This window comes from Alligator mississippiensis, chromosome 1 (genome assembly GCF_030867095.1).
Source record: "Alligator mississippiensis isolate rAllMis1 chromosome 1, rAllMis1, whole genome shotgun sequence".
In the NCBI taxonomy this organism is placed as follows: Eukaryota; Metazoa; Chordata; order Crocodylia; family Alligatoridae; genus Alligator; species Alligator mississippiensis.
In genome coordinates, this window is record NC_081824.1 from 420,983,727 (window position 1) to 421,011,710 (window position 27,984).

At 41.6% G+C, this 27,984-nt stretch overlaps 1 protein-coding gene and 1 long non-coding RNA gene across 8 annotated transcripts in view; one reads left to right on the plus strand and one right to left on the minus strand.

Moving 5' to 3' along the window:
* Nucleotides 1-18,365, plus strand: part of LOC109285886 (uncharacterized) — a 125,685-nt gene extending 107,320 nt beyond the window's left edge. The window contains exon 3 of the long non-coding RNA XR_009455902.1: nt 16,945-18,365. This is a non-coding gene — a long non-coding RNA (uncharacterized LOC109285886). The remainder of the gene's footprint in view (nt 1-16,944) is intronic.
* On the minus strand, nt 677-8,815 carry CCNA1 (cyclin A1). 7 transcript variants are annotated; one of them, XM_019498268.2, is made up of 9 exons: nt 8,711-8,815; nt 7,987-8,160; nt 5,516-5,759; nt 5,182-5,342; nt 4,136-4,359; nt 3,106-3,310; nt 2,225-2,338; nt 1,313-1,446; nt 677-935 (listed from the first exon to the last, which is right to left on the minus strand). In XM_019498268.2, the coding sequence occupies exons 2-9, from the start codon at nt 8,134-8,136 to the stop codon at nt 884-886; spliced, it is 1,284 nt and encodes a 427-aa protein (XP_019353813.1). In that variant the 5' UTR covers nt 8,137-8,160; nt 8,711-8,815; the 3' UTR covers nt 677-883. The 7 variants fall into 7 exon arrangements, with proteins under 7 accessions (XP_019353813.1, XP_059571459.1, XP_019353811.1 ...); XM_059715476.1 differs by lacking the exon at nt 8,711-8,815 and adding an exon at nt 8,584-8,694; XM_019498266.2 differs by lacking the exon at nt 8,711-8,815 and adding an exon at nt 8,528-8,694.
* Nucleotides 18,366-27,984: the final 9,619 nt, after the last annotated feature.

The window sequence follows — 27,984 nt, forward strand, 5'->3', positions numbered from 1 at the left end:
GCTAGAGTAGCTCACGAATTTGATTCAATTTATTCAGGCAAGATATGCAGATACTAGCATATCAGCAGGAACTTATCCGAAGGACTGCAAACAGGTCTTTAGGGAAGGGTCCTGGAAGCAACTGCAGACCATCTCATATTGACTTTTAATTAGTGTTGGAGTATAAATAAATCTGGCTGTGGTAGAGTAGCTATAAGATTTCAAATAGATAACATTAAAAAAAAAAGAGAGAAAAAGTTAGAGCAAAGGGATCTAGACAGAAGCAGTGTTGGCTTTCAGAGAGAATCTTTTGGTTACATCTCTAATTACCATGCAGGGAAGAGAGAGGGAGGGATACAATTCTGAAAAAAAGTCTGAGAAAGGTGTTAGGGAAGACTCAAACACCAGGAAACATACACCTTACCAACAAGCATAAAACCCACAGAGCAAGAGATAAGTAGCTCTAGGCTTCATAAACATTAAGACCGTTTGGGGCAAGTACTACAGCTAGGCCCCAACAGGACCCTTAGAAACTAATATAGTTAACTCTCAAAAGATCAGACCTTTGCCTTCCTCCATTCCCAAGCTAGGAAAACAATAAGAACTAACTACTAGTTCCTGGGAGAAGTGAATATAGTTTTCTTCTCTTGAAATATAATACCTTGACTTGGGGTTTAGACAAGTGAAGCTCAATAGGTCCAATTACATGGTAAGATATTTATTAGAAGTGCTTTCAGGTACATTAAAATGAGTCTGAAGTCTTTGAAAGAATTAAATAGTAAAAAGTGCTAGTTAAGATACACCCTGGTTACTGACACATGACCTGCAGTGCCCTATAAAATCTAAGACCAATGTCATTGGTCAAGAGGCAAGGGTTTTAGTCAGTCCGCTGGTACATTAGCCCTTACTGAAGAGGAAGAACTGCTGGTGGCTCCAGGAGGGATACATGCATGTACCTGCAAGAAAAAAAAAAAGAAGATAGGCAACTAGTTACAAGCTAGTTTGCAAGATACTGCTCCAGTCCTATAAAGGATCAAGGATTCCTGTTTGACAAGAATAGATAAACTACACTTTTCATCAGAAGCATCACTGCACCCCTCAAGAGTGCAATTAATCACTGCCATCACCTTGAAATTACAGGAGCTGCTACATGGAACTGGTAGGCTTTTTTTTTTTTTTTTAAGCAACTCTTAATTGCACATGGGCCTTCCCCATATGCTGGGCCAATCAGTGGAGCAATGCTTATTTATACCAATCTAGTCAGTTTTAATCCCTCCCTTAAATTTAAGGCAACAGGTACAAAAAGAAAACATTTTGCATCTTTGGCACTTACTTTGACAGCTTGTATTTCTCCCTAATTGCTTGCTGCTGTCGATGGGGGGCATCCAGGCATGCCTTATGTAGGTCACTCAAACAAGGCACTATCTCACTCAGAGAATACCCAGTGAATGCAGCAAGTGTTTCTGGCTGAACAGCAAAGAAAAATTCTATTTGGTTAGACAAATTTCTTCCAAATTGACAGTAATAGTGTGTCAAGACATGTATCCGAACGTTTCATTGCCAAATTACTGCTAAGCAGTGATCAGGACAGCAGAACCCTCCCAGTCTCATCCAAGATGCTTCCTCGTATCTTCAGCTATTTTAAGCCTTTAGTATGGCTGCCTTTTTAATGCAGATAGGAACCTTGTAAATGTCCAATGACCTGCTCTGGACCCCATCCCTAATCATTTCCTATAAAAGGGAGTACTTCAGTATTTAGACAAGTTGTTTACTACTACAATTCTCACTTGGAGAAGAAAAAAAAAAAATGATGTGCTGTATTCAGACTATCTTTGGCACCTTGGATCACTTCAAGCAGAAGTGGCATTTTAGGATGTAGTTGTGTTGGGAGTTTCTGACAGAAGTCTAGGCCAGTCTATTCACTGCTAGCTCTGGGTTAAAGCATGGATCGAATCTACTGGCAAGACATTTGGTTATACAACAAGTTTCTCGTTATTCAGGTATATCAAGGGAACAAGGTAATGCTGCTTCTACTTCTTCTAAAGGTCTGAATAAGAGAAGTAAAGGAGTCAGACTAGCTAGATGGGACATTCCAACTGAAATGGAAGAACCCTAATCTCAAAAGGTCTTCAGTTTGATCTAACAAACCTGCTATCAGGGTAGATTTCCAAGTCCAGATCTTTAAACAATAAAAAAAAAAAGATTAAATAAAAAGCTGTTCAACACCCCCAAACCTTATGCTTACCCACAGATGCTTGTTGACAGTGTAGTTTGCTAAACAATAAGCTGCTGCAGCCGTTTGTGAGGGAAGGTACTTTAGGAATGGGTCAATTTCCAGGAGACTCAGCTCTGCAACATACTAAATAAAACAGGAAGTCAATTTCAAATGAAAAGCGCCACGCTGTTCAACATGCTTCGAGAAGTACAAGTTGATTTGTATTGTTTACGCTAGAGCTTTGGAGATGGTAGCAATCATTATACATCCTCCTAATGAAATTGTTTTAACTATTTAGAAAGTCAATGTGGAATTCTGCCCTTGATGGAAAATCAACAGGGGTTTTCCCAACAGGTTTGAATGATACAGAACAGTGGAAAGGAATCCTGATCAGTCTTGCTATTGCACAGGACCACACTTCTGGAAACAGGCTATTGCCAGCACTGCCACAAGTTTGCATGGCCTGAAGTATGCTAGTACACCCACTTCCCATCCCCCATGCCCCTGGCTTGCAATCCATCTTGCAGAGTTTTATTATGTTGTTATTTCTAAACATTGAACAGTCTAGCTTCCATCACAGTGGTAATTCCAGACATCCCAAGTACCCAGTTTGACATAATTCTGGAGTTTAGTCAAAATGTGAAGTCTTGAAAAGCAAAAATCTGTGGCTTGTCTTAGGTTTACATTTAGTCTTACCAGATCAAGTCACAACCCTGGCAACAGTTCCCAGCTTGGGTGTTGGTTGTGGTTTTGTTAGTTTGTTTTTTAAAACAGGAAGTCACAGACCTCAGCATTCTCTAATGCCAATGGTTGTCAGCTTTCCTATTCTTGAGCAGCCAATTCAGAATATGAGTTTTCCTCCTTTTCTGATCACTACATCCCACAAGCTCTTAGAGAAGCATAATTCATACCCTGGCAAAGTTCTCAGTCTTAATACAAACTCCATGTCTCTGTAAATACTGAAGGAGAAATTGGTTTATAGTTGGTACAGTCAAGTCAAAAGCCAGTACTTTCAGAAGTAGGTGTTCCATTCTTAGCAGCTGCCTCTTTGTATAAGTATCATCTGTTATATACACAAATTCATCTACCTCTGGTGGATAGATCTCTTCATATTTCCTGAAAGAGTACAAGTAGTAAGCTGATGAATCAAAGCCAGAGTTTTAGTCCAAAGGAGCTTCAATACAAGACAGTGTTCAAATGAGCACCTAGTCCATTTTTGACCCTTCCAAGAGGGTAGGCCCTTTAATACATATGAGTTCTTACTTGTATTAGCCTTTACTCAAGTGTCTTTTTAGACTGGTACTAGGCACGTTGATAATATCTTGTAAAACAGTGGTTTGCTTCACTCTTGGGTCCCATACAGCTCACAGTATAGTATATTATTAGTATTTAGTTATAACTTACTACTGAAGTACTAAAACAAAAATGTTTATTTAAAAAATCCAAAATCCTCAGCAATACATTATGCTCCAGACAGAATAAAATGGTTCTTATCCCATGTTTAAAATGTGAGACTAGTTTCTGTATCAAGGCCAACTATAAAATCAGCCCAGAGCGGAAAGTTGCTCAAATTCTAGCCTAATACTTCATATAGTGCCTGTGCTTCAACAAATCAGCCTATCCAGTTAGATCTGCTGAGAAAATTTACCCCATGAATCCACAGGAAGGTAGGAAACTAACTTAATACTAAGCTTCTCATTAGGTTTGAGACTTGGCTACAAAGACAAGTTAAGTTGACCAATGCTGCCCAGTATTTCAGAGAGCAGGAATTTCAAATCTCTAGTTGAATAATAATAATCACCATCACAATCATAATCATCTTAATAATAGGAAGTATTAGCAACATGGGAAGGGGGGGGGGAAAAATGTAAAATAAATAAATAAATAAATAAAAATAAAATAAAAATCTCAGTCAACTGATAGGTCAAAACAAACACTTACGCAGCCAGAAGAACTGCTGCTGTTCCTACAAGCTGCAGCTTTCCTCTAAGGACAGACATGCAAGAAAGAAACCTGTCCAGAAAGTTTACAGCCAAATACAGTGTTTCAGTACGTAGTTTGTACTCTTCCCCAACTTCTACTAGCCAGTCCACCAAAATTGCACGCATCCCTGCTGTGATATCTGGCTGCTTCCTCATGTAGTATGGTTTAGGTCTGTATCTTACCTGTTAGGATAGATTTAACACTTAAGTTAGGACCTCCACTACAAATAATATTGTTAGCCATACTAGCTGAAAGTTTACAAGTTTTATACACCAATGTTATACACTAGAAATGAAAAAAGTTCAAGATCTCTCCATTACCACCAATAGCATTAAAAGGTGCAGATACCAGTATACAGATGAATTAGGTATAGTTTTGTGATCAGTTTGTCTGCTTTGCATTACCCATCTTCCCCCGATCCCCAAATGAAAGCTAGGAGTTGTATAAGTTAGAAACATAGGCTTGGAAGAGACCAAAGGACCTACTCCAGACATTTGTCATATATTCCCTTTCACTAACTGATTAGGGTCCAGCTTAAGATTACTAGAGTCCATTGCCTAGACTTCTCCTATTGAAAGACTGTCCAGAAACTCAGTTTTGATAGTTATCTGTGAAAAGGGCACAATATTTTGCTGTATATAAGTCCCAAGCAATAGGCGCTCTCTCCGATGCTTCAGCTTTCTGTTTTTGCTGAATTTCCAATGGTTCTCTTCTTGCTGTGTCAGATCTCTCCTCATCCAATAAGTCTAGGGTACACCAAATAAGAAGAAATTCTAGTGAAGAGATGCTTTCACCATAGCTGTGCTGCATCCCGAAAAGATCTTCTCTCACTGCCTTTTGCTCAGCTCTTGTGAGGCCAGCAATAAAATGAGCTTAATTAAGAAAGTTTTGCAGAAAACAAATCGACAGCAGACAAAGTAGCTAAAGGTTGCCTTATGTAACATGGTTGGCATGACATGAGAGCCAAAGACACCCAAATAGTCTAGGTTTGTTAAACTACTCACTTCAGCTTCTCTGAGGTACTGATGAATATCTTCTGCATATTCTCCAACATTCATTACATCTGTGTTGTTATCCACCTGATCTTCATGTTGAGACTGGAATGAAGCATCCAGCTGATCTTCAGACCGATTCTGGAATGATGTATCCACCACCATGGGAGAACCTGCATAGTCAGGACATCATATAAATGTCTTGCTAGATGATTTGGCTTAGCTGTTATTCCTTTCAACTTCACAAACACTTTGGGTAGTTATGCAAGAGATTTGAGCAAAGGAAGCCAATTGCTTCACATTACAGATCAATGTCATATGCAAGGTTTGTGCAACGACCAGTTACCTGTGCTCAAATTCAATAGCAGATGAATACTGGATTTCACTGTACTAGAAGCCACTTCACACAGGCTAGGTTCCACCTCTTCTACAACTGTGCACTTGTATCTTTCTTTCTGCTCTGGTTCATCTATGTAAATAGCAAACCCTTGCTTTGATGTTGCATTAACCATGCAGCTCGGTCGTGTGTTTTTTCCACCTGGAGGAAAGGTATTTTCAGAGCCCGAGAAGTGCCTGATAATGGTAGTGCCCTGAAACAGAGTAGAGAGTAATTCTGTAGGGAGAGAATTGGTGGGAACAGAACAATTCCCATTTTAAGAGAAAGCTTCCCACTTTATACAACACTGCAGGTTACCAACTAGAGAAAACTATTTGCATCAAAAAGCTAGAAGTTAGCTGAGAAGAAAGCTTACAATTAACAACTGGTATTTAAGTTCTACTTATTGCCTTCTTGCTGTAAGCCGAGTCTTTTATGCCATATGGCGTATTAACTGTATACCAGGTTTGGTCTTCGGCACAAGCAGCATAGGGGACTATTAGATGTCAGCAAGAGGACCAGCCTCAGAGAGTTACTGAAGTTTCATACTACATTTCAAGCTAGTTAGTTAAAAGATACGAATTGTAAAGTGAAGCCTAGGACTCTTGAAAGCATTAAACTAAGATAACAAGGAAGGAAAGGAAATAATATTTGTCAGCTTTACCAATAAGCTTACCGTTTTGTCTGAATTTTTTTTTTTGGGGGGGGGGGGGGAAGCAGTTTGCATGGATAAGATAACATTATGCTGCAGATTACAAGTGGTAACTCTGTTTTGTTCCTCTGACCCCTCCCCCGCATAGACTACTGTAGTTTAACCCACAACTGTACGTAAACAGGAGTATGAACAGGCATATCGGGTTTGTAGCTATGGCTAGGATAAATACAGGCTAGTGGACTATACCAACAAGAACTGCACACAGACTCAAACAAGTGATGCTGAAAGCCTACTAGCTTCAGTGGTTTCTCCATACTTCTGAAAACAAGGATCTTTTTGTTTAGGAACAGGCTTGAAGGGCACAGAGCATGACTCTTACCACGCAATGCAAGGTGAAACCTAAAAAGGTAGTAGTCAGTGAAAGTAAGAGTCATTTACTATTTTGTCAGTCAGGTGGCTATCAGACACCCTAAAGGAATAGTAACCATATTACAGGAAAAGTGCATTTCTAGCCAATTTTTGCAGTGCAGTACTAGAGTCACATTAACTTGTATTACAAGCCTTAGGTTTCAGGACCAGCTGATGTGCCAGAGGTAATAAGATCAGCAAGGGAAGAGGGGCCAAGGCAAAAATAAAGGCTTCCCCCAGGAGTAGTTCTAGCTCCTGGAACATCATGCCACGACATGGGAATCCTGTAGGCAGCCACATGACCGTGGAGGCACAGAGCAGTAGTTGGCAGTTCAGCAGCATCTGCATTTCCACCAAACCCCACATTCTAGCATCTAAAAAAGGCTGCTTAACAGTCCCTTCAGTGACCTTCCTATCAGGAAAAAGATTGAGCAGGTTAAGAAGAGCATCACTATATTAAGTGCTTGCCAGCAGTGCCCCTGCCATCCTCTTTCCCACCATGAGAAGTCCTACTTATTGGGTAGTAACTGAAGCACTGCCCTTCAAATGCCCCCCACCCCTCATGGCCACTTGACCCGTCTCCTCTCCATGCTGCATAGCATGTAGTAGCCAAGTCAATCCCAATACTGCTAATTCTAAATATTCCTTTCGAGTAGAGACTGGCTTATGACTGAAGACTCTCCAACAGGTGGTTTACTTTTTGGTTTGCACCTTTAGGTTATGCCAAGGCCACATTTAACACTTCTTTCCTTTCCCCACTCCTATGAGCTAGAAGCTTATCTGAAAATGTGAAAGCCAGGCCTTGCAAAATTACATGTTTCCAAGCTGTGGGTTTAAAAAGAAAATGCCCAATATCATTGTTTGGGAGGGTTGTTACCTTGTGCCCCTTTTGAGGGGAGCTGGGAGTCAGAAGCCACTTTAGCTAAAGGGAAGAAGAATCAGCAAGCCAGGTACCTAGGACTTTAGATACCTAAAAACCTGTCTTGTTGGGATAAGACTTTGAGAAGTTTGAGTACTACAGACAGAGGGGATACCTGTGTATCAATATCACAGCAACATGCTTCAGTTTTACAGGTTTGTCTGCAGAACCAGGGTGAGGTTTTATTGGTTTCATTTTTTTTTTAAACCAAGTTTAGAGATCATCAACAGGACAGAAGTTGCCCATCAGAAGTGGCCCTTTGTGCATGACACAAAGAGAAACAAGCCTTCCCAGAAGCACCCCAACTCTAGCACAGAAGTCCTGAGAACTGGCTTACCCTGCACCATCCCAGCTGAGCTACCTGCACCATCCCTGCTCACACTGTCTCTGCACCAGCACCCAAAAAGTTTGTCAGACCAGGTCACTCCCCAGTGTAAGCAGCAGCTCTCCAAGAGTTACCTGGCTACAGGCTCGAAGGCACTGTCCATTCTCGGTCAGCAACCCAAGCACAGCCCTCTGCAGGGCAGGCTGGCTGGAAGGAGCTGCAGCCTGGCGGGGCTCCCGGTTCCCCACTTGGGAGACCCCACCCTTGTCCTCGCTGCACCGCATGGCCTCCAAGTCAGCAGCAGAGAGCTGGGGGGGAGAGAGACAGACAGCATGAAAGAAAGAGAAAAGCAGGTTAGTTGTTCCTCCAAGACTGATCATCTCCCTGGTATCTCTCCCTCCTGTGTCCCCCCCCCCCCCCACACACACACACACACACACACACGACTGGTGCCTTCTGAATCTGGGGGGGGGCGCCCACAGAAGTCACCAATGGCAGCAGCCCTGGGGGGGGGGGGGGCACCAGCCCATCCGACAGCATCAGTATTGGTCATTGGGGAGGACACATGGACCCCTACCAGTCACCTATGCATGCACACATACACTGTAGTGGAGAAGCAGCAGCCTTCCTCCATGCTCTTTTTACTACCCCAACCAAATAGACTACAGCTTGCACCTTGATCTCCAGCAGCTGAGATCAGTACGGGGGGGAGGAGCGGCGGGAATGAACACCTGGGATCTGAGCCTGATCTGTGTAGGCTCAAAGCAGTGGAGACAGGGAGCACCACTGTTGGCGGGAGCAAGGACAAGGGGCGCTGTGGGTGGATGGGTGGGTGAGCGGGCAGCGCCCCCGCATTACCTGCGCCCCGCCTTCAGGCCCGGCCCGACCCGACCCGACCCGCCCGGCCTATATAGCCGGGGCCAATGAGCGCGCGGGGGCGGCGCGGGGCTGGCCGATGCTCCGGCGGCGTCTGTTGGTGCGGGCCAGTTGGAACCGCGGCCCGGGCCGCTCTCGCCGCCCGCCCTGGCAACCGCGGCGCGGGCCCGCACCCGCCGCCCGCCCTGGCGTCCTGGGCCCGGAGCCGCCCCCGGGCCGCGCCGCACGCACAGCCCCGCGGGCACGCGCTGATTGCACACACACCTTACACACTGGTGATGCACACGCCCTTCTTACGCAGGTGCGGACACAGACTACACACACGTACGGATCGCACGCACACGAGTTACATAGGTGTAGACGCACTGGCTAGATTACACACACACTGATAATACACTCACACAGGGGCATTGATTGCACACCTCCCCGCAATTATACACATGTATGCACACACTGGTTACACAGGTGGCACATAGATGACACACTGATTGCACACTGGGGCATACAGGCACTGATTACATGTATGTACACACTGACTAAATGCATGCACGCTGATTATGTGTGTTCACACACTAATTACACACGTGGTGATTCCGCACACGTATACACAGGATCCTGTGTACACAGTGCCTTCAGGATCCTGTCCCAACCACCGCCTGGGAGCCCCCTGTCCAAGGGCGGTGGCTTTGCTGTCCCCTCAGCTGTGTATCCTTTATCTCCTTCCTAACCATCAGTGCAGAGAAGCAGCTCTCTGATTTCCAGTCACCTGCAGCCATCTGTAGCTGTGTGAGCCATTGGGGAGTGAAAGCAAACCCCGGGACAGTTCCTAATGAAGCCTGGAATAGTTGCAAGTAATTGCAGTGTACACAAGGCCCCTTTGGCTGCCTTTTGGTGCAGCGCTTATAGAAGCGACTGTAAGGAAAGGCCCCGTGGTGTTCATTCTTTGCAATGACACTCTCTCATGATGCACAAATGCAGGGGTGGTGAACACTCTGGGGTCCAGTCTTCATCTCAAACCCATGCACCTCTAAAGGACACAAAAATAATAAACCTGGATGTAGAAAGACCCTACGTTATACAACTAGACTAGTCACTTCTGGCACAGAAAATCTATGTGCCAGCATAACCCAGAGCCTGAGCACTGAAACCTACTAAATCTCATCAAATGTTGCCCCTAAACACCCAACTTTATAGCGTTTCAAGAACAAATAAATCTGTCTCACTGCACTAACAAAAGTCCTTGAACCGTTGCATCTCAGTATGGGATGGCTGCAAAAAGCAGGATCTGGAATATGGATCCTCACATTCATCCAGGCCCCAATACATATTCTGTGGCTTAAACTGAAAACAAAGGTAGCTACCACTATTGCAGTGCAACAACAGAAAAAAATCAACTAAAAACAATGGACCTGGATGCACCCCCATGGATCAGTGCTGCAAAAACTTGGTTCCAGGATTGAATCCAGTTGGAACTTTGCAATTTTGGGGGGCCCAAATTATAGTTTAGATTATACATCTAAATAGAAAACAAGCATCATTTCTCCCATATTAATGAAATAAAATTCAAGCTTTGATGCTTGCTGGCCTAATGCCACTAGAAAAGCATATATCTGGTTCTAGGATCCTGTTTCACACTGCCAATTTTTAACCTCAGCCCTCCCTCCTCATCAAAGTAGAATTGTCTAAATAGAGAAAAAAGGTTGCATCAATATAGCAAAATGTAGTTATGCAATATGTATCCCACATGTTGTGTTTCAGTGAAACCATAATAGCCTATATCTGACATCACTTTGTCTAGATACCGTACCTCCAAATGTCATATTATGTATGTATATTTTGCAATGGAACTGGTCCAGTGGTTGTGTAATTTAGCTTAAACACTTGATGGGTTAGTAATTTATGGAGATAATCAAAACAATGTAAAGGAATTACATACTGTAATTCCATTAATTGTAAATAATTTCTAATGTTATACAGGTCTAAAAATCCCTTAGGTTGAAAAAATCTAAGCACATTACCTACAGATTTATCCAATGCACATGCATAGCTGTACTTGTTATCTGTCCAGAAGATAAAATTTGTGATGATGGTGATAATACAAGTTAGATTTGCTGGACCTAGATCTGCAATTGGATTTTTCAAGTGTTTGTGTGCTAGGAGTGATGAGGGGCCAGATTTTTTTTGCAGGAGTGACTATACAGGTAGTCCTTCGACTTATGACACAATTGGTTCCTGAAAACTTCATCTTAAGTCAAAATGTTGTAACTTGAAACTGATTTTCCCATAGGAAATAATGTTATAAATGGGGGATTGGTTCCTGAACCAAGGCCCGATACCCTATTTTAACCAAAAATAACCCATAATTTTGTACTCAATCAATTATAGATGAGTAATATAGCTACATTAGCATATTTATATTGTAATAAGCAATCACATTGATTTGGAAGGACTTCTTTGAGGTGACTTTGCTGGACTTTTTGAGGGCTCTTGGCTGGAGTCTTCTCAGGAGTCTTGGCTGCAGGTTTTTCTGGAGCCTTGGCTGCTTTCTTAAAGAAAGTGTCCAAGGAAGCTTGGACAGATGTTTTCCAGGGAGATGGGTGATGCAGTGAATGTGTTCACTGGCATGGCATTGCATCGGATCAAGCTTTGTACAGTCTAAACTGATGTCAGAAAGTTGAAACAGTGTCAATTTATAAGCATTGTAAGTGTGAAACGTAACTGGAAACACTGTAGGTCGAGGACTGCCTGTACTTGATCTGTATTTATGCAGTGAAATTGAAAAGTGCTTTGTAGCCAAAAATGGTCAAATCCAACAGGACCCAGGTGCAAGGTACATATTCTTGAGTTGCTTTTGCACTGGTGTGTATTAGAGCCAGCATTTTTCTAAAGGATAATGTGCTTTTTTGACTATACAGTTTGGGGCTTTGGGCAGGATTCACCAGGCTAAGAATGCTGAGTATCTTTGTGGTGCTATTGAACAGGGATATACCAGGATCTGAATTTTTGAGTGAGAGTAGAGCATCTATCCTTCCCTGTTGAGCTGGTACCATTTTGAGGTTTGGGATTTTAGATGCATATGTTGACTGTTACAACAGAGTCTGGATTTGGCAGTTCATTAGGAACTCCTATATCTTCTTCTTGATTTAGACAATAGAATTTGAGAGGCTGTAGTTAAAAAATTGGCAGACTTCTATTGCCAAATATGTGTTTTCTAGTGCTATAGGACTGGTATCCAAAAGAGGGTCCAGGTCCCCCCTCCAACATCCCCACACCCCTCTCCCCAAGTGAAACAGAAGCAGCCCTACATGTTTGTGTAACTTGGAGCTTGAAGCCAAAAATCATCAGACTGACTGCAGGGAGATTCCAGATGCAGAATTTTGCAGTGTTCATGTGTCTGAATGCATCAGGATCCAGTATTCTTCTATATGTAGTATGGAATATAGGAAAAAGGCAAATATTAGCTAGATTTGCTACATCCCATTGTTTGGGGGATTCATGGGTTTTTGCATAACTGGGGTCTGGAATCCTTTAGTGCAGTACAAGCTACAAAACTTATTCTCTGTGTGGTGGCATTGGCTTTGGGGGCTTGGGTCAAAATTTGGGTGGATCCACCAAGCTTCTAGTGCCAGACTTGGGTTCTTTGCAGTGCATATACTCTAGAATGCAAAAGGGTCTTAATTTTATGTAGGTGCAGTTAGAGCAGCTAGACATCTAAATTGTGATGATATTTGGGAGCTTGGAGTTACAGATCAGCAGATCCAGGTAGATTTAGCTTTTTCTTTTCTAAAAAAATGGCATAATAGCATTTAAAATGTGAATGCCACCAACAGAGAATTCCTGGTATGTCTCACAGATAGAAAACATGATGTCAGTATCTGACATCATCTGTGTGCAGTTTTACTTTCAGTCAGAATGGATCCTTGGAGCTCTGTGTTCTTTAGAGAAGTTAGATGGTTGGGAAAATAATATGGGGGAACTGTAATGACTAGAGGAAATGATCACATAAAGGTCACCAATGCTGCAGGATAGGGCTAGAAAATTATGATGTACAGTCCTCTTTTTTTTTGGTTGAGATGATCAGGAACCCCTATGTTAACATATTTTATGCAGACTTTCATGACATGCAAGATCCCATCTTGTGTAGATTTGTTAAACGTTTCAATACAAAAAATTTCAATCCTTGGGAAAATTCAAACTGAGACACTAATTGTGCAAAAATTAAATGTGTGTAGACTTACATAGAGAGGAATTCTCTTGACTTTACTGGAACTAGTTGTAATTGTAACGTCAAGAATATGCTTAAGTGCTTACAGAATAGGCTATAAGTGGCCTAACATTGTGTGGTTGTAACTATGCTGCTTCTGGTTTAGAAAGTACCATGTGTGGAGCAGCACATGATGCCTGTCCTGAAGATGGTTACGTTTATTTTGTGGACATAACCTTAGACACTTTTGAAAACGTTACCACAAAACTTAGTTGTCTTTGAAATTTTCAAACATTTTTATCTTTGGAGATCCAGATTTTTTAAAAAATGCTTTGATACAAATATTTGACTCTGATATATGAAACATTAGGCAAGCACTGTTTATAGGAATGGGTAATAATGTTTGAAGAAAATATCTGTAGATTACAGAAATGAGCTTTTCATTGCTCTGCCAAAACCTAATTGCTGAACAACTCACTGTCTCCTTTAACATCTGTCAGCTTTGCGGGAATGGGTGAGTACTGATAGTTATGGTTTAAAACATAACCCCTATTAACTGAAATAGTACATACATATCACTCATATCTCTATCTCCCTCTGTAAGTAAAACTATCATTTAGCAATATTTACTTTTTTACCTATTTATTTTACCTATTTTAGCTACTTATTTTACCTTATCTTTACATTTAGCTATCCTTTATATACAAATCTCAATTACATATATACCACTTAGACATAACTGAAAAAAATCTCAATCACATCACAAAATGTATGTATTTTTGCATACAAGCAGTGTATGGATTTCATCTATAGTGATATAATATATGAATATATCTGAAAAATCCCTCAAGTAGTTACTAATCAGATTATCTAAACTTCAGTGTGAACTCCATGGGGGCTCCTGTCTTTAATTACTGCCGTATGCTGCTCCATTGTGATTTCTAGTGTGGCGCAGTAAAAACAGCAAAGCTGGACTCAGCTAAGCTGCCTCCCTAGTGGCCCAAGAAGAGAAAGTCATTAAAGAGGCAGAAGGCTCTGACCTTGCCTGGATCCCTTCTCAGTTCTTTCTGCTTCAGGCTCGCTGCTATTATATTCGATCTGAGGCCCTGGTCTACTCCCATTAGAGTGAACGTGAGTTTTGCCATTCATTTCCATGTGAGTAGTCTAGGGCTTCTGCTTCACCCAGTAAGAACCAACATCATCCCTTACTTCTATAAAATAAAGCCAAGCTAATGCAGTGACTTCTAAACACTTGAATTTTGGGTCATGGCCTAGTGCTTGTTCCTGAAAGGTCCAAAATCCTAAGGTGAAATCCTGGTCTCATTGACATCGCTGGCAAAATTCCCATGGACTTCAGTGAGGCCATAATTTCTTTCTGAGGGTCTGATCTTATTCCAGCCAGTAGGTACTGAATTAAAGTTAGGTGTCTAAGTGTAAACTTATTCCACCCTGTTCAAGTCCCTGAAACCCAATAATATCCCTACTTTTGTAACAGACCATTGCCTTAATCTTAAGACAAAGTCACAAAAAGCAGCAAGCTGAAGAAGGACCCATCTACCTTCTGTATTAATTGTTTTCCAGGGACATGAGAATGGGGGAATAGGATCATACATATGCACCTAAACCCACTTAGGCACCTAGGTAGAACAGGAGCTGGCCTTTACTGTGTTCAGTACCTAAGATTACCTAATATCATGCAGCCTCTAGCCCTTCCTGAAGCAGAAGAGTGGGAATGCACTCCTCGCTTTTGATTCCTTGCTTGGCTCTGCCACAGCTTCCAGACCCTTATTTCTTATATCACATACATTTCTCCACTGTTTTTTATCCAATGCAGTGGCTCAGTGCCTAGCTAATGCATGACCTGTGGCTTAGTGATTAAACCACTGTGGTCTAGGCAACCACTGCTTTAAGTTGTTCCCATTTATGCGTTGTTGCACAAGAGGAGAGGATCTCAGACTTCATTGCTGTCCTTACTTTAACCCTTAAAAAGCTTTGTTGAATTGTAAGTCTTCTGATTGTGTATATAAGTTCAGTCCATGTTTTAAAGAACATTAATCTTAAAAAATTCATTGTTTATGTTCAGAACAGCACAGGAAATATCTTCACAAACCCTTGAAAACATCTTATGTAATTCTGAAACTACTGATCAATTAACCTAGTTTGATAACAGTAGCATGTTCTTAAAGAACTTCTCAAAATTGGGAAGTCAAAAGGCCTACTCCTACATTGTCTTATATGAACACCAAACAAGTCACCCATTGGGTATCACCTCATCAGAGAAGCATGGACCAAGCTGAACAGACTGAGATCTGAATATGAACTCTTCAAAACAACACTTCACAAGGTGAACAACTTGGACAGCCCCCTGTGTGAATGCAGTGTCCAACAAACAACACAGCAGTTAATTGAAAGCTGCAATCTTTACAAATGCCCAGGCAAAGTAGATGGCATCCACACATTGAACGATAATACCGGACAGTGGCTCATAGATTTGGAAGTTGATATCTGATGCCATACGAAAGAAAAGAAAATGAAAGCAACTTCTGGTTTCAGGGCCTAGAACTGGAAGCTTTGTTTGTCAGTTAAGCATATGTATAAACACCTTAAGCTGAAGAGTGATGCTTTCTTTAATCAGGACCCTAATTTATAGATCCTAAATTCACAGCATCTGTTACTCAACTGTTTTTAACAGCTGCTGTTAAACTCCAGTCAGAGGTCACAAAGGAATTCATGTTTCAACTTGATAGCCCTATAGAAACTGCCTCTTGGGCTTGCTGTCTTATGAGTCACAGGCAAGCTTTTCTCTTTGTGAGAAGCATCTTGACATTTATTTATTGTCATCATCATCAGTGCTACTTGTTCTATCCAGAAATTAGCACGGGACTTGTAAATAAATGAAGCAGAGCATTTTTTGCCACTGGAAATAATATCATTTTATGGGAGTGGAGTATTTTGTTAAATATTCATCTAAAATTATGACAAAAATCTCACAAGGAAATTCCTGACCATTGTTGTTTTGAAAATATAAAGTGCATTGATCTGACATCTACAGTATTTTGTGGAAAACAAAAAACAAATTCTGCTCACAAAGACCCCAACAGAAGAAAATACTTAAGCATGGGTGTGCATTTGAGAACATGAATAACATTATTGACTTCATTAGGATTACTCAGAGGATAACAGTTGCTGAAGTGCTTTGCTGAAGCAAGGCCAAAGCCTGTGAGCAGAGCTGATGAATATTTTAGTTGATTTTTTAAATATGACTTATGAGTTCCTGCAGTGCCCTACCTCACCTGCAGCTTCCTGCACTGCACAGGGGCAGTGGGTGCCCATTCACCTGCTTATGTGGTGCAAGGGGGTGGGAAACATCCACTCACATGCAGACATGGCTCACAGCCTAGGGCTTTCTGTGGCCCTCACCAATGCAGCCCCTGTAGCGTGCAGCTCCAGCTGGTAAGACCTGTGGAGTGTGTTGTCCCCAGTGCTGGGTGAGCTGGGACATGTGTGTGGTGTGGTGCTGTTCCAACTACTCCAGAATCTGTGCCACACACAGCATAAGGCAGAGATGAACTGGAGAAGCTGCTGGATCAGGTGTGCTGGGGAAAGAGAGGGAAGAGGTCTGTGGGCCCAATCCAACCTGCAGACTGGCTAATGAGTTCAGATGAGTTTGACACCCCTGTGCTACATCCTTTTCAAGATACAGAGACCAAAACTACATACAGTATTCAAGACATATATTTGCATAGTGGCCTGATGATATTTTCCATTTTCTTCAATTCCTTTCTTACTAATGCCCAACATTTTATTAGTAATTTTGTTTGCTTCACATTGAACTGATGTTTTTTAGAGAACTGTCTGTCTGTAATTATTCCGAAGTCTCTTTCCTGAGTCATAACAGCTAGTTCAGAACCCAGCACTGAGTATGTATAATTGATGCTATTTTTTCTCATGTGCTTTACCTTGTACTTGTTGACACTTAAGTTAATTTTCTATTTTTTCTCCCCTCACTTAGCTTGATGATATCTTTCTGAAGCTCCTCACTGTCAGCTAGAGATTTGACTACCTGGAATAACTGAGTATCATCTGCAAACTTGGAGATTTCACTGTGTACCCCCATTTCCAGATCATTAATGAAAATGTTGAACAAACCAGGCCTGGCACAGATCCCTGTGGGACCACATTTTGACTGCCCTCCATCCTGAATAGTGGCCATGTAGGGCTACTTTTGGCTTCCTATCTTTTAACCATCTCCCAGGCCACAAAAATACCTTCCCTCCATGGTGAGAGAGAGAGAGAGCGAGAAAGGAGAGATCACAAAATCCCAAAACCAAAATGTTGGTTTTGCAATTTGTTTAAAATCATTTTTTAACTGAAATACATTTTTGTTAATGAAAACATTATATACATTTTTAAATGGTTTTCAGGTTTGATTTTCCCTCAAAATATCAAATATTTTTCAGAATTTCCCATGAAAAGTTATTGGAATCTTTTGACCAACTCTGCATGCAAGAAGCTGCATCACCTTCACTTTGTGGTGGGTACAGATGTGCTGGCAAAGGTGTCATGCTCAAAGGTTTACCTATTCCTGTATCCCATATGCCAACAGGGGGTCTTCAAGCTACCTCTCTGGACATGTGACACTGATACCTGGCAAAAGGAAATGCAGTGCAGTCCATGATTGTGTGGATCCAATGGCCCCTAAAGTGTACCCAAATACAAGTTGGCTGGTTCACTTCCCACTGAAGTACACTGAAAGCTTCCCAGAGTGAGTTGGACTCTCACTTCGATTTCAACAGCATTGGATTGTCTTTCAAGAGCAAAGTAGCTGTAGTCCATTGGCTATGAAAGAACTATGCTGGCATCTTGGCCTCAGGATGCAAACATGATTTTTTACCCCTGCAACAGAAAGTGTCTTGTGTAGTCCACAAACAGGAGTGACTTAATAAACAAGATTTTTTTAAAAAGAAAAACAATGGAAAATTGCAGGGTTATTGCTGTTTGTAAAAATGTGTTTTTTGTCACAACTACCTTAAAAAGGTTAAGAACAGTCAAGTACACAGAAATATTAAAATAAAGTAACTAAATAATTTTGTTATCTGAATGGTTTCCTAGAAAAAGCTTTGCCTTTTACTCATGTTTATGCATCTTAATTGAAATCATTGTGTTGTTTCCCCATACTATTATTTGAATTAGCCCTTGAATATTTTAAAATAAAGCAAACTTGCTCAGCAAAGCTAGTTAGGATTATTCAGATTCTCCGGTTCCAAGATGATTGCAATGAATCCATGCATGGAATTAAATTGTGTTGACAATAAACATTTACTTTAGATATATCACATGGCAATAGTCATTTAAGTATTTAGCCATACCATTTGAATATAGCCATGCTCAGATAATTTTACTGCATTTCTGCATGTCCTGTTAGTAACAAATAGCATAAAATCTTCTTCATCATAAGAGCAAAGAGTAAAACCCCAGGTCTCAATCTAATTTCACAGATCAGTTTATTTGTCTGTTTAACCCTTTCTATATTTTAACTAATAACAATAATAGTCTTTAATCAGCCTTGTTTATTAGTCATTCCTAAGTCATCAAAAACACATAAGCATGCTTCTATAGAAGATCTGTAACTGCAAGTGTGTACCTTTCATGAAAACATAGTACATAGCTGGAAAAATGACTTTATAGATAGAAAAAAATTAAAATATTATAGAATCAAATATATTAGAATCAAAACAAATCCTAATAGGAACTAGGTCAGGGTTGGGCAATTATTTCAGCTGGCAGGCCACTTAATGAGTTTTGGTGAGCTGTCAAGAGCCACATGCACAAAGCCTTTCAGAAGTTATCATTTTACCACTCATAGATAAAAAAAATTCAATTACTCAAAATTAAACATCTACTATAACATATTTTTATTTTATTTCAAAACATATTTTTATCCTGATTTTTTTGCTGAGTAGTATGAATAGAGGCAATTGCATAATAGCTTAAAGGAAGGAGGGAGTGTGTGAGCGCGGATGGAGGGGTGGGTGTATAGGAGGTATGTGAGGAATGTCTGTGTGGGGCTGCCTGTGCCCTAGGTCCAAGGAGCCTGCCAGGGTAAGGGGAATAGACAGAGGTGGGGGCAGGGAGGAGGAAGTGCGGTCCACCCCCCTATCCAGCCAATGGCTCCTCATCAGCGTTCTGCATGGGGCTGAGCCCCACCCACTCCCTAGGGCAGCCCAGGCATGCTTCCTCCCATGCCCGCCAATAGCCCTGGCCCCGGCCAGTATACACACAGATTCTGGCAGGGCTCCTCCATGTGTGGCTGCAGCCACCCAGGTACTGCTTGGCTCTCCCTGCCTCCAGTGGCTCCTCCTCTTCCTCCTACCCTTGCTGCACTGCTGCAGGGGCAAGAGGCAATCAATTGATGGGCCAGGTCCAAACCACTGGCCATATTTTGCTCACCCCTGAACTAGGTGGATATGGCAAAAATTGTTAATAACAATAAAGAAAGGGAAGAATTGGTCCATAATATTTTTTCAATATATTTGAAAAGAAGGTGCATAATGCAGTGATTCTCAACCAGGGTGCCATGAGATTGTTTTAAGGGTGATATACAATATTAGTACTGTTATGTGTTAAGGCACCTACATATGGTTCAAAGATAAACCCAGAAAGTTCAAATAGGAATCCATAGTATCAAAAGCATTCTGACCTGTTGTGGTCTTTCTGAATTCTTGGCAACATAGGAATAGCTCTATTATTTTCTCATAGTCAAACAATGAGGGAAAGCTAAGAGATGACATTTTCCAAGGGTGTCATGAGTATAATTATAGGTGCCTTTTGGCTAAAAAAGTTGAGAACCACTAGGATAATGCATTCATATCAAATTAATATGATGAGGTACTTTCCAGACCAATACATCCAGTTCCAAAAGGAGAATTAGGTGTCAGTATTCCCACACCTAACATTTAGGAACTGGACTTAAGGAGTGGAATCCACAAATCCAGATTAGGCATCTAAAGTCTCTATCCTTTAAATATAGTCAGTGAAGGTTTACCTAATACCACATCTCTGGTGCTGCCAGAGACATCCATTTTTTAACATTTCATACCCACTCATTCCTGCTCAGCTACACGAACCAGGGGACACTCCACACAATTACTCTCAAGATCTCTGTCTCTGGTGTGTTGAGAGTAGACAGTGCCTTCAGCCTAGCCTTTATCTTGGTACTTAGGCCACTTTCTTGGCAGGTATGAAATGTAGGTTTGAGACCAAGGAGGGTTCTAACCCAGGTTTCCCATTTCCTAGGCAAGTGGTCTAATCATTAAGACAACTTGCAACCCACAGACTGCATCAGGTTTGAGGAGTTAACTCATCACCTGCAGGCTCCTGCCTGTCCATCACTCTCGCCACCACATCTGCTGCTGCTGCAGGAGTCTCCATGCTTCTTCTCCCTCCTCTAGCTTCTGCTTCCTACCCCTGCCCAGCAGCCTTCAGGGACGTGCGGTCTATGCATCCTATGCAGCCCACACAGGAGGAAAGCCCGGGGAGTCTTTGCAGTCACACAGTGTGGTGAAAAGGAATGGGCATACATACTGTGCAGCCTGGGGGTGCAGCACAGTTTCGTCAAACCAGGCCCCCAGCCACTCAGAAGTTGGACAGTCTAGCACTAGAATATTATGCAAGACAATGGATATCATCACTATCATCATCCATTCAAGTAGTTGTGGGTACTCAATTCCACATTGTGAGGGTGTGTTACACTTGGCCTCAGCACCCATGTCAGATTAGACCTCTCAGGGGATTTAGACACAGGGACACATAGTTTGAGAATCTCAGGTGGCTTTAACAAATGCCTAGTTTAAACATTTGGCTCTGCTATGATGGCAGCAATTCTAGGCATGTACAGTGGGCTCCCTCTGTGCTGGCAAGTAAAAAGGGCATGATTGGGATCTGAGCCTTGTCCCCAAAATCACATGTCCTACCATGTATGTGTGGGAGATCAGTTGTTGAGATCAGTGATCAGGTCCCATTGTGCCATTAAATGAACATCTGCCACAGCCTAAATCACAAAAAACAGTAAGAAGAAGGAGGATCCATCCAATCAACTTTTGCAATAACATTTTTGGGGGCCTCTAGCAGGATGGACTAGGAGTACACTGAGGTGCCTAGCAAAGGGAATTTGATATGGCTCCTTACACAAAAAAAAAGATTGAGAGGCATCTTGCTGACAATGTGTCAATATTGCTATAGGGAGAAAATACCTGGTTCAAAAGGAGTCTAGAAAATGAATCAGGAGAAATTCAGATTAGACATTAGGCATTAATTTTAGGTGAGGCCAATTAACCATTAGAACAAGCAATCAAGGAAAATGGTATGGTATCCATGTCCTGGTATCTTTAAAATCAAGGCTGTATGGCTTTCTAGAAGACACACATTAGCCAAATGCAAGTTACTGGGCTCAAAGAAGGAGTTCCTGTCACATACTGAAAGTCAGATTATGCAACCTAATGATCCCATTGGTCTAACATGTCTTCAATTGCTATCTGAAAATTCACAGAATAATTACTGCCGATATGTGACCCTCAGGATATAGCCAGTCTCCTAGAGGTTCCTCATGCTTTCACCCACTCTCCTTCATGTTTCCTTTCTCTTTTTCCCATTCTACATGATAATTCTTCCCCTCAGACTTAGCTCAAGACAAATGCATCACTCTGCCCTTCCTTCCCAACACAAAAAGCCAACAGCTGCCTCCAGTGTTCCACCTACTTTCACATCCTGCCCTTCCTCTTTCATCTTCATCCTCTGCCTCCTGTCCTGGAACCCAAGTGGCTTGTTTTCAGATACCAAGAGGAGGCAGTGTTTTTTCCCAAAGCTACAGAAAAACATTTCCCTGCTTTTGATACTGCACCAAAAATGGATTTGAGAGAAAGGAGCCACAGCCATATCAGAAGAGTCTCCCTTTGATCGGCAGTCTAAGCCTTTCTGGTACCCATGTGATCTCAACAATCATTAAAGCTTTCAGGTCAGCACTGTGACATTTGTAAAATAATCTGCAATAAATGTTAATTCCTCACCCAATAAAAAGTATTCTCCGAGACATTCTCTGGGGCTTGATTTTGCAATTACATTTTCCTTTTAATGCTTAACACACATATTATTTTTTTAAATATATTTGGCTAGCACCAAGAAAGTGAAGCATAAAGCTTTCTGCCTTCAAGTTCCTGGTTCAGATCTGCCCTGTGCCAGTAGCACACACAAGACACAGTTCTGGTGGCTTCATTCTAGTGTATACTGGGGATCACATCACACTTGGCACATTTGTGAGTAGGCCCAGAATGCCGAGGGCAGTTTCCCTACATTGCCCAGGAGTTTCATCCTCACCTTTCCTACAGGCACACAGCTTGTTACCCGGTGCTCTCATTACAAACCAAAACAATAACTGACTCTTTCCCTTCTTCGAGAACTTCCTCCCTGTCCATATCATTTCAGTATCCGCTTAGAAGGTGGTAGGTGTGAACAGTGACTCATAGCAATGGTTGTGCTGGGTTGGGTACCAACAGGTATTGGGCAAAGTTCTCTGCCCAGCTCTGAGCAAACCTGAATCTCAATGTGCTCCCCTCACTACTGGGTCTCTCCGGTGCACCAACTTTCAGCCACTTTTTTATCTCACTTGCCTCAGCACTTTCTGTCACTAAGAAGTATTGGGAACAGCTACAGAAAAATGTTTTTCTATATTCAACTGAGGCCCAAGCCTGCACCATGCTGAGTACTTCTTGTGAAGCATTGAGCAACCTCAATGTGTGTTGAGTGGCTCTTTCTTCCCCTGTCCTTTTTACAAGGTAAGACTGCTCAGCACCTCACAAGAAATGTTTAGCACTTTACAAAATTATTCCCTATACCACTGGTGTCTGTCCCCAGATCAGATCAAAACTATGGGGCTCCTTGAGAGCTGGAACTGGACATGGTGATGGCACACACATCCCAAATAGAGCTCCATACCCTGGATGGTCCACATTTCTGGAATTCTGTCACAGTTTCCACTACCATATAGTTTCCTATAGAGCAGAGACATACTGCTTATTTAAGGCTCAGAAGCATAAGCATTCATCCATTATAAACTGATAAATGTACACATTTCCATGTATCTAATACAGGTATGAAAGTCCTGTTTTTATAGGAATGTCTAGTCCTTATCTTGAACTCTACTCAACCCAAACTATGAGATTTTGTGGGAGTGGAATTATCTTTGCACCTTCTTAAAATGTACCAGTAGTACCTGGTACTTAAATGTGTACCTTATATGTATAGGTAAATTCTAAAATGACTTGTTTTGGGCGTTTGCAAACTATTATTGAAATATATAGGAGTTTTGCCACTGCCTTCAATGGGAAGGTTCAGTTTGGTTAAAAAATGTCATGCTCCTTAGAAAGTTTTACAGACCCCAGAACTATACTGCCTGGTTATACAGATATAGTGAATTATTTATGCAAATGCATGTTCCAGAAAATTCCACTGTTCCTGGATTTTTTTAATACCACCAAAGACAGATACATAATTTTCCCACTAACGGCTCTTGATAATGAAGTCAGGTTGCTTGTGACAGTATAATATTGACTGCTTATAGATATTCATTCGCTTGGGCAACCAAGAATATTACACTGGGATAAAAAATGCCAGAGTTCTGCAGGAAATGCAATTAGGGATTTTGCATTTATTTATTTTTGTTTGGCTACTGCCATGAAAACATTATCTTGAAGATATACTTAGACACAGAGGAAAATCTGACATGAACAATAAATTGCAAATTTATTACAAAAAACCTGACTACCCAAGTGAAGCACAGCTTGAGATGAGACATGACCTACCTCAGTCATAGACAGAGTGATGTCCCAGAAAAGCTGTTAGTTTTCAGTCATGTTGGCAGGAGAGGCAATTCGGGTGACAAGGAGCTTAGTTGAGACTGACGAGAAGGGAAATGTAGATCTAATTAACAGCGTAGTGAAAGAAGTTTAAAGCAGCTTGTTGCCAAACGTAACTACAGGGAAAACTGTAACTACTGTAATCAGGAGAGTTATTTACCCAGTCAATAAAAAAAGTCTAAACAAATCACATAATGGAAGTGTACATTTGATAAACATGAGTTGAGAGAAGAAAGTTACTAAGGGCAATAATGTCTGAAGCCTTCACACTGGCAGAGACTTTGTTTTGCTTGTTTCTATGTTACCTTGATCTGAGACCACTGTCAGGTTATAGGCATTGGGACCGACACAGATATTAAACAGAATTTGTCTTGTGCTGTATCTTCTGTGACGGGCACTGAACTTTGATATCTTTTCTGTGCAGCAAGAAAAAGATGATATAGAAGTTTATTTCCACAGGCTATTAAGATCAAAAGGTAACTGACAGAACAGAAAACTTCCTCAGTATTGATTTTAATAAACTTCCAATATACTGGACTTTGGCCTGTACTGCTAGAGTTTGGATTCTGAAATGAATCCTAGAGGATTTAGGTCCTAACTGGGAGTGTCTACACATTCATTAATGTGCAGTAGTTACAGCACATTTAATTTAGTACTTGCTCAATTAAGTAATAACTAAATGCGCAGTAATGACAGTTACTGCGCAGTAGTGCCAGTGCATGCTTTTTTAGTAATGGTTACTACACAGTAGCCTAATACCATTCTGCAGCAGCATATTAGCATGGTTTCTGCCCAGCACACTACTGTGCAGTGTTTTTATGTTACTGTGCATTAAGCGTCTCGTGTAGACGCGCACACTGAACCCCCAATATAGTCAATGGAAATTTCTCTATTAAATTTGGTGTATGTTGGCTTATGAATTACCTTATCATGTTTACACAAGTTTTCAGTGAGCCCACCAAGGAAAGGAGACCATCTTCACCAATAATTATTCAAAATTTATTTTGCATACAACATTTAGAAAAAGCTATTATTACTGGTAGTCATGGCATTGCTGCCACTAATAATAATACTACATAATTATAATATTACAACAGCAACAACATTAATAATAATAATAATAATACAGACCCCTGATATTTTCTGGGAGCCAAGAAAATTCTTCAAGTCCTCTTCACATCACTCTGACCTTTTCAAATACTCTGAGCAATGAATTCTTAATATAGTTTTGTGTGCACTTAAAACTGTAAGTTATTGGTATTGCATGTGCTGAACTACAGATGTGCATTTTTTTTCTTGTTAGCACTAAAATATCCAGCGATGTGGCTCCTTATATTTCCACAGGTTGAGTTAATAACATTGTTACACTCAGTGGCAGAAGGCAATTTTAATCTATCCGTGCTTTAATTAGCACATTTTTGAGGAATACTTGATATTTTAGATTTAAAAACAAAGAGATAAATGATTAACTCCTAGTGCATATTAATGACTTGTCACTTATACCTGAATAACTTTGTGGCCTTCTTTATTGTTTTACAAGAGTTTAAATTTATTGGCTCTTAAGAGATGTTAAACTTGGTACTGCTGACCCTTATTCAGGTATGCCTTACTCACCTGATCTGGGCTTTGATTTCACGTGTGAGCAGGAAAACTCAGTAAGAGGTTTCCACACTGACGCATGCTATCACAGATCTGAGCTCCAAAATTACTCTACCAGACCTTAGTTTGGATCTCCTGATGAGAGACCCCCTAATGTAAAGGACAGATTTTTTTGCAAACCTGTCTTTCATTTTTGTTCACCCAAACTGCAAGCAAAAATACCTGTGGGCACAAAACTGCAGGTTCTATTACTTGCAGAAGCAGCTTTCATTTCTTGGGTATCTAAATTCTTGTCCTTATACAAAAAAACAGCCATTTAGAAACTCAGAAGTCACAGTCCTACAATTAATTGTGTGCATACCTACACAGTGCCATAGCAACAAAGATTGGCGCTCGGGGCAAAGCCCACAGCAGCAGCCCGCCCTCACTTCACGCGCAGATCAGGAGCGCAACCCCGCCCCAAACTTGCCCAGGAGTGCATGAAGTGGCAGGAGCTGCCCTTCCCAGTCCCCACACCCTCCCAAATGAGCCGCTCATGGCTCTGTCCCACGCCTTGTCCTGGCTGGGCAGCACCTGTTGGCGCCCCTTTGCTTTGGCGCCTGGGGCACTTGCCCCTCTCACCCCCCTGTGACAGCCAGAACCAGAGGGATTAATAAGCAATAATGTGTGCTTCTTGGAGGCATTTGGTATTTTGCCTAAATAGGTAATATTAGTTAATATAAGCTTGTAAGTTTGCAAATGTAACTTGTCTGTCATAAGTTTAACCAAACTGATAAATGAACTGTTCATGGAACTGACTGGGCCACAGAGGCAAAGCTGTAGCTGTGAGATTAGCTGGCCTAACGGTTTTTTGCTCAGGGTTCAGCCTTAGCGATAAAACCTAGATCTAACTGCTAGGCACACCCAAACACATTCCAGGAAAGCGTATTCCAAGAAAGCATATTCAACTGAAGCCTAAAAGGGGTTGGGATATAGGCGGAGCAATGTCAATTTCAAACCTAAATGAGCTGCATCATAATTTGCTTATTGGATAAACCTGAGTCTGGGTAACCTTTTGTGATGATTTTGACACCTTTCAATCCCATAGGGTAACAGTTATAGGGCAAGATTGTGAGTGGCCCTGAGGCCAACAGATTAGCATAAGACTAGGTATAAAAAACACATGCATCAGGTAACCAGCAGGAAAGAGGGAACAGAATGGTCATTTCTGTCCCACGCCTGGACCCCGGACTCCCGGTGTGAGTGAGGATCGGATCCTGAGCAAGGGCCCCTTCCCCAGTAAGCCCTCTGACAGCATTGATCTTCAGGGACGCCTGACTTCGCTGGAACCACTTGGCGCGCACCTGGCACTGAGGGACTATCGATAAGTTGCCAACCCATGTCTGTCTATTTGTTGTTTTGAACACCCCAGTGTGGCTAATACCCTCACAGTGCCCAGTTGGCCTGTGACAGATTGATCTATCCATCTATCTGTTATTATTATCTGTTGTTATTATTTTACTATTAGCTCTTTTGTATTGCCTTATCTGCTTATTGCATTTATCTTTCTGTTAACTGTTGTGTGTGTGTAAGCTATAATAAATTTGCCTTTATTCCACTCCCAACTTTGCCTCCTCGATCCAAAATTGATACACTCACAGTGCCCAGCTGACCTGTGACACCCCCCTCACCCCCCTTGCTATGGCACTGTACCTGAAGCAGCATTCTACCTCACTTCATGCATCCAACTATCAATTACTTAGCCAAGTACTCACCATTTTTGCCACTTGCACGCAGTTGAATATCTTATTCTGTGTGAATGTGGATGCATAAGCATTCATACAGCTACTCAGTCTTTACAACAAATTGTGCCCTGGCCAGCTAGCTATATGACTCCATGGACACATCTACATGATACTACTTTGCCATAGTGATACACTACAGCAATGTAGTGTCCATGGGTGTCTACATGTGACCAACAGCTACTTCACCATTATGGTGCGCTGCTGCAGCAAAGTAGCTGCTAAAAATAACCATATTCTATGTGTATGGCACAACCGGGAGGTTACTGTCTAAAGGAAATACTAAGCATGGCACAGTAATAATATCTCCAGAGTGCAATGTCTAGACTTGCCCCATATGTATGAACCTGGGTGAGCATAGATCTTGAAATTGTAGCTGAGCAACAATCTGTGAAGGAGGGAGAGAAGAAAATAAATCCCACATTTTAGCACAGCAGCCTAATGTCTGAGGCACGTGCCTAAGAAGCAAGAGATTAAAATACTAGACCCCCCTCACCCAGAGGGAATTTTTCTTAGTATAGAGCTTCACTCACCAGGCTGTTGGTTAGGCATTAGGCAGGGGCTTTTAGAGACCTCTGGAAGCTGGCAGGGACATGAGGGACCAGAAAAAAAATGCAAGATAGAAGGTGTGTGGATCAGTGAGATGGCTGCTATATGGGAGGGGGCCCTGTGTTTTAGTCTTGTTTCCAGGGATCAACAATTTCCCTGCTGCTCTCCATCTGTTTCATCCAGTGGATATTAAATGCAAGGTACAGTAAATCA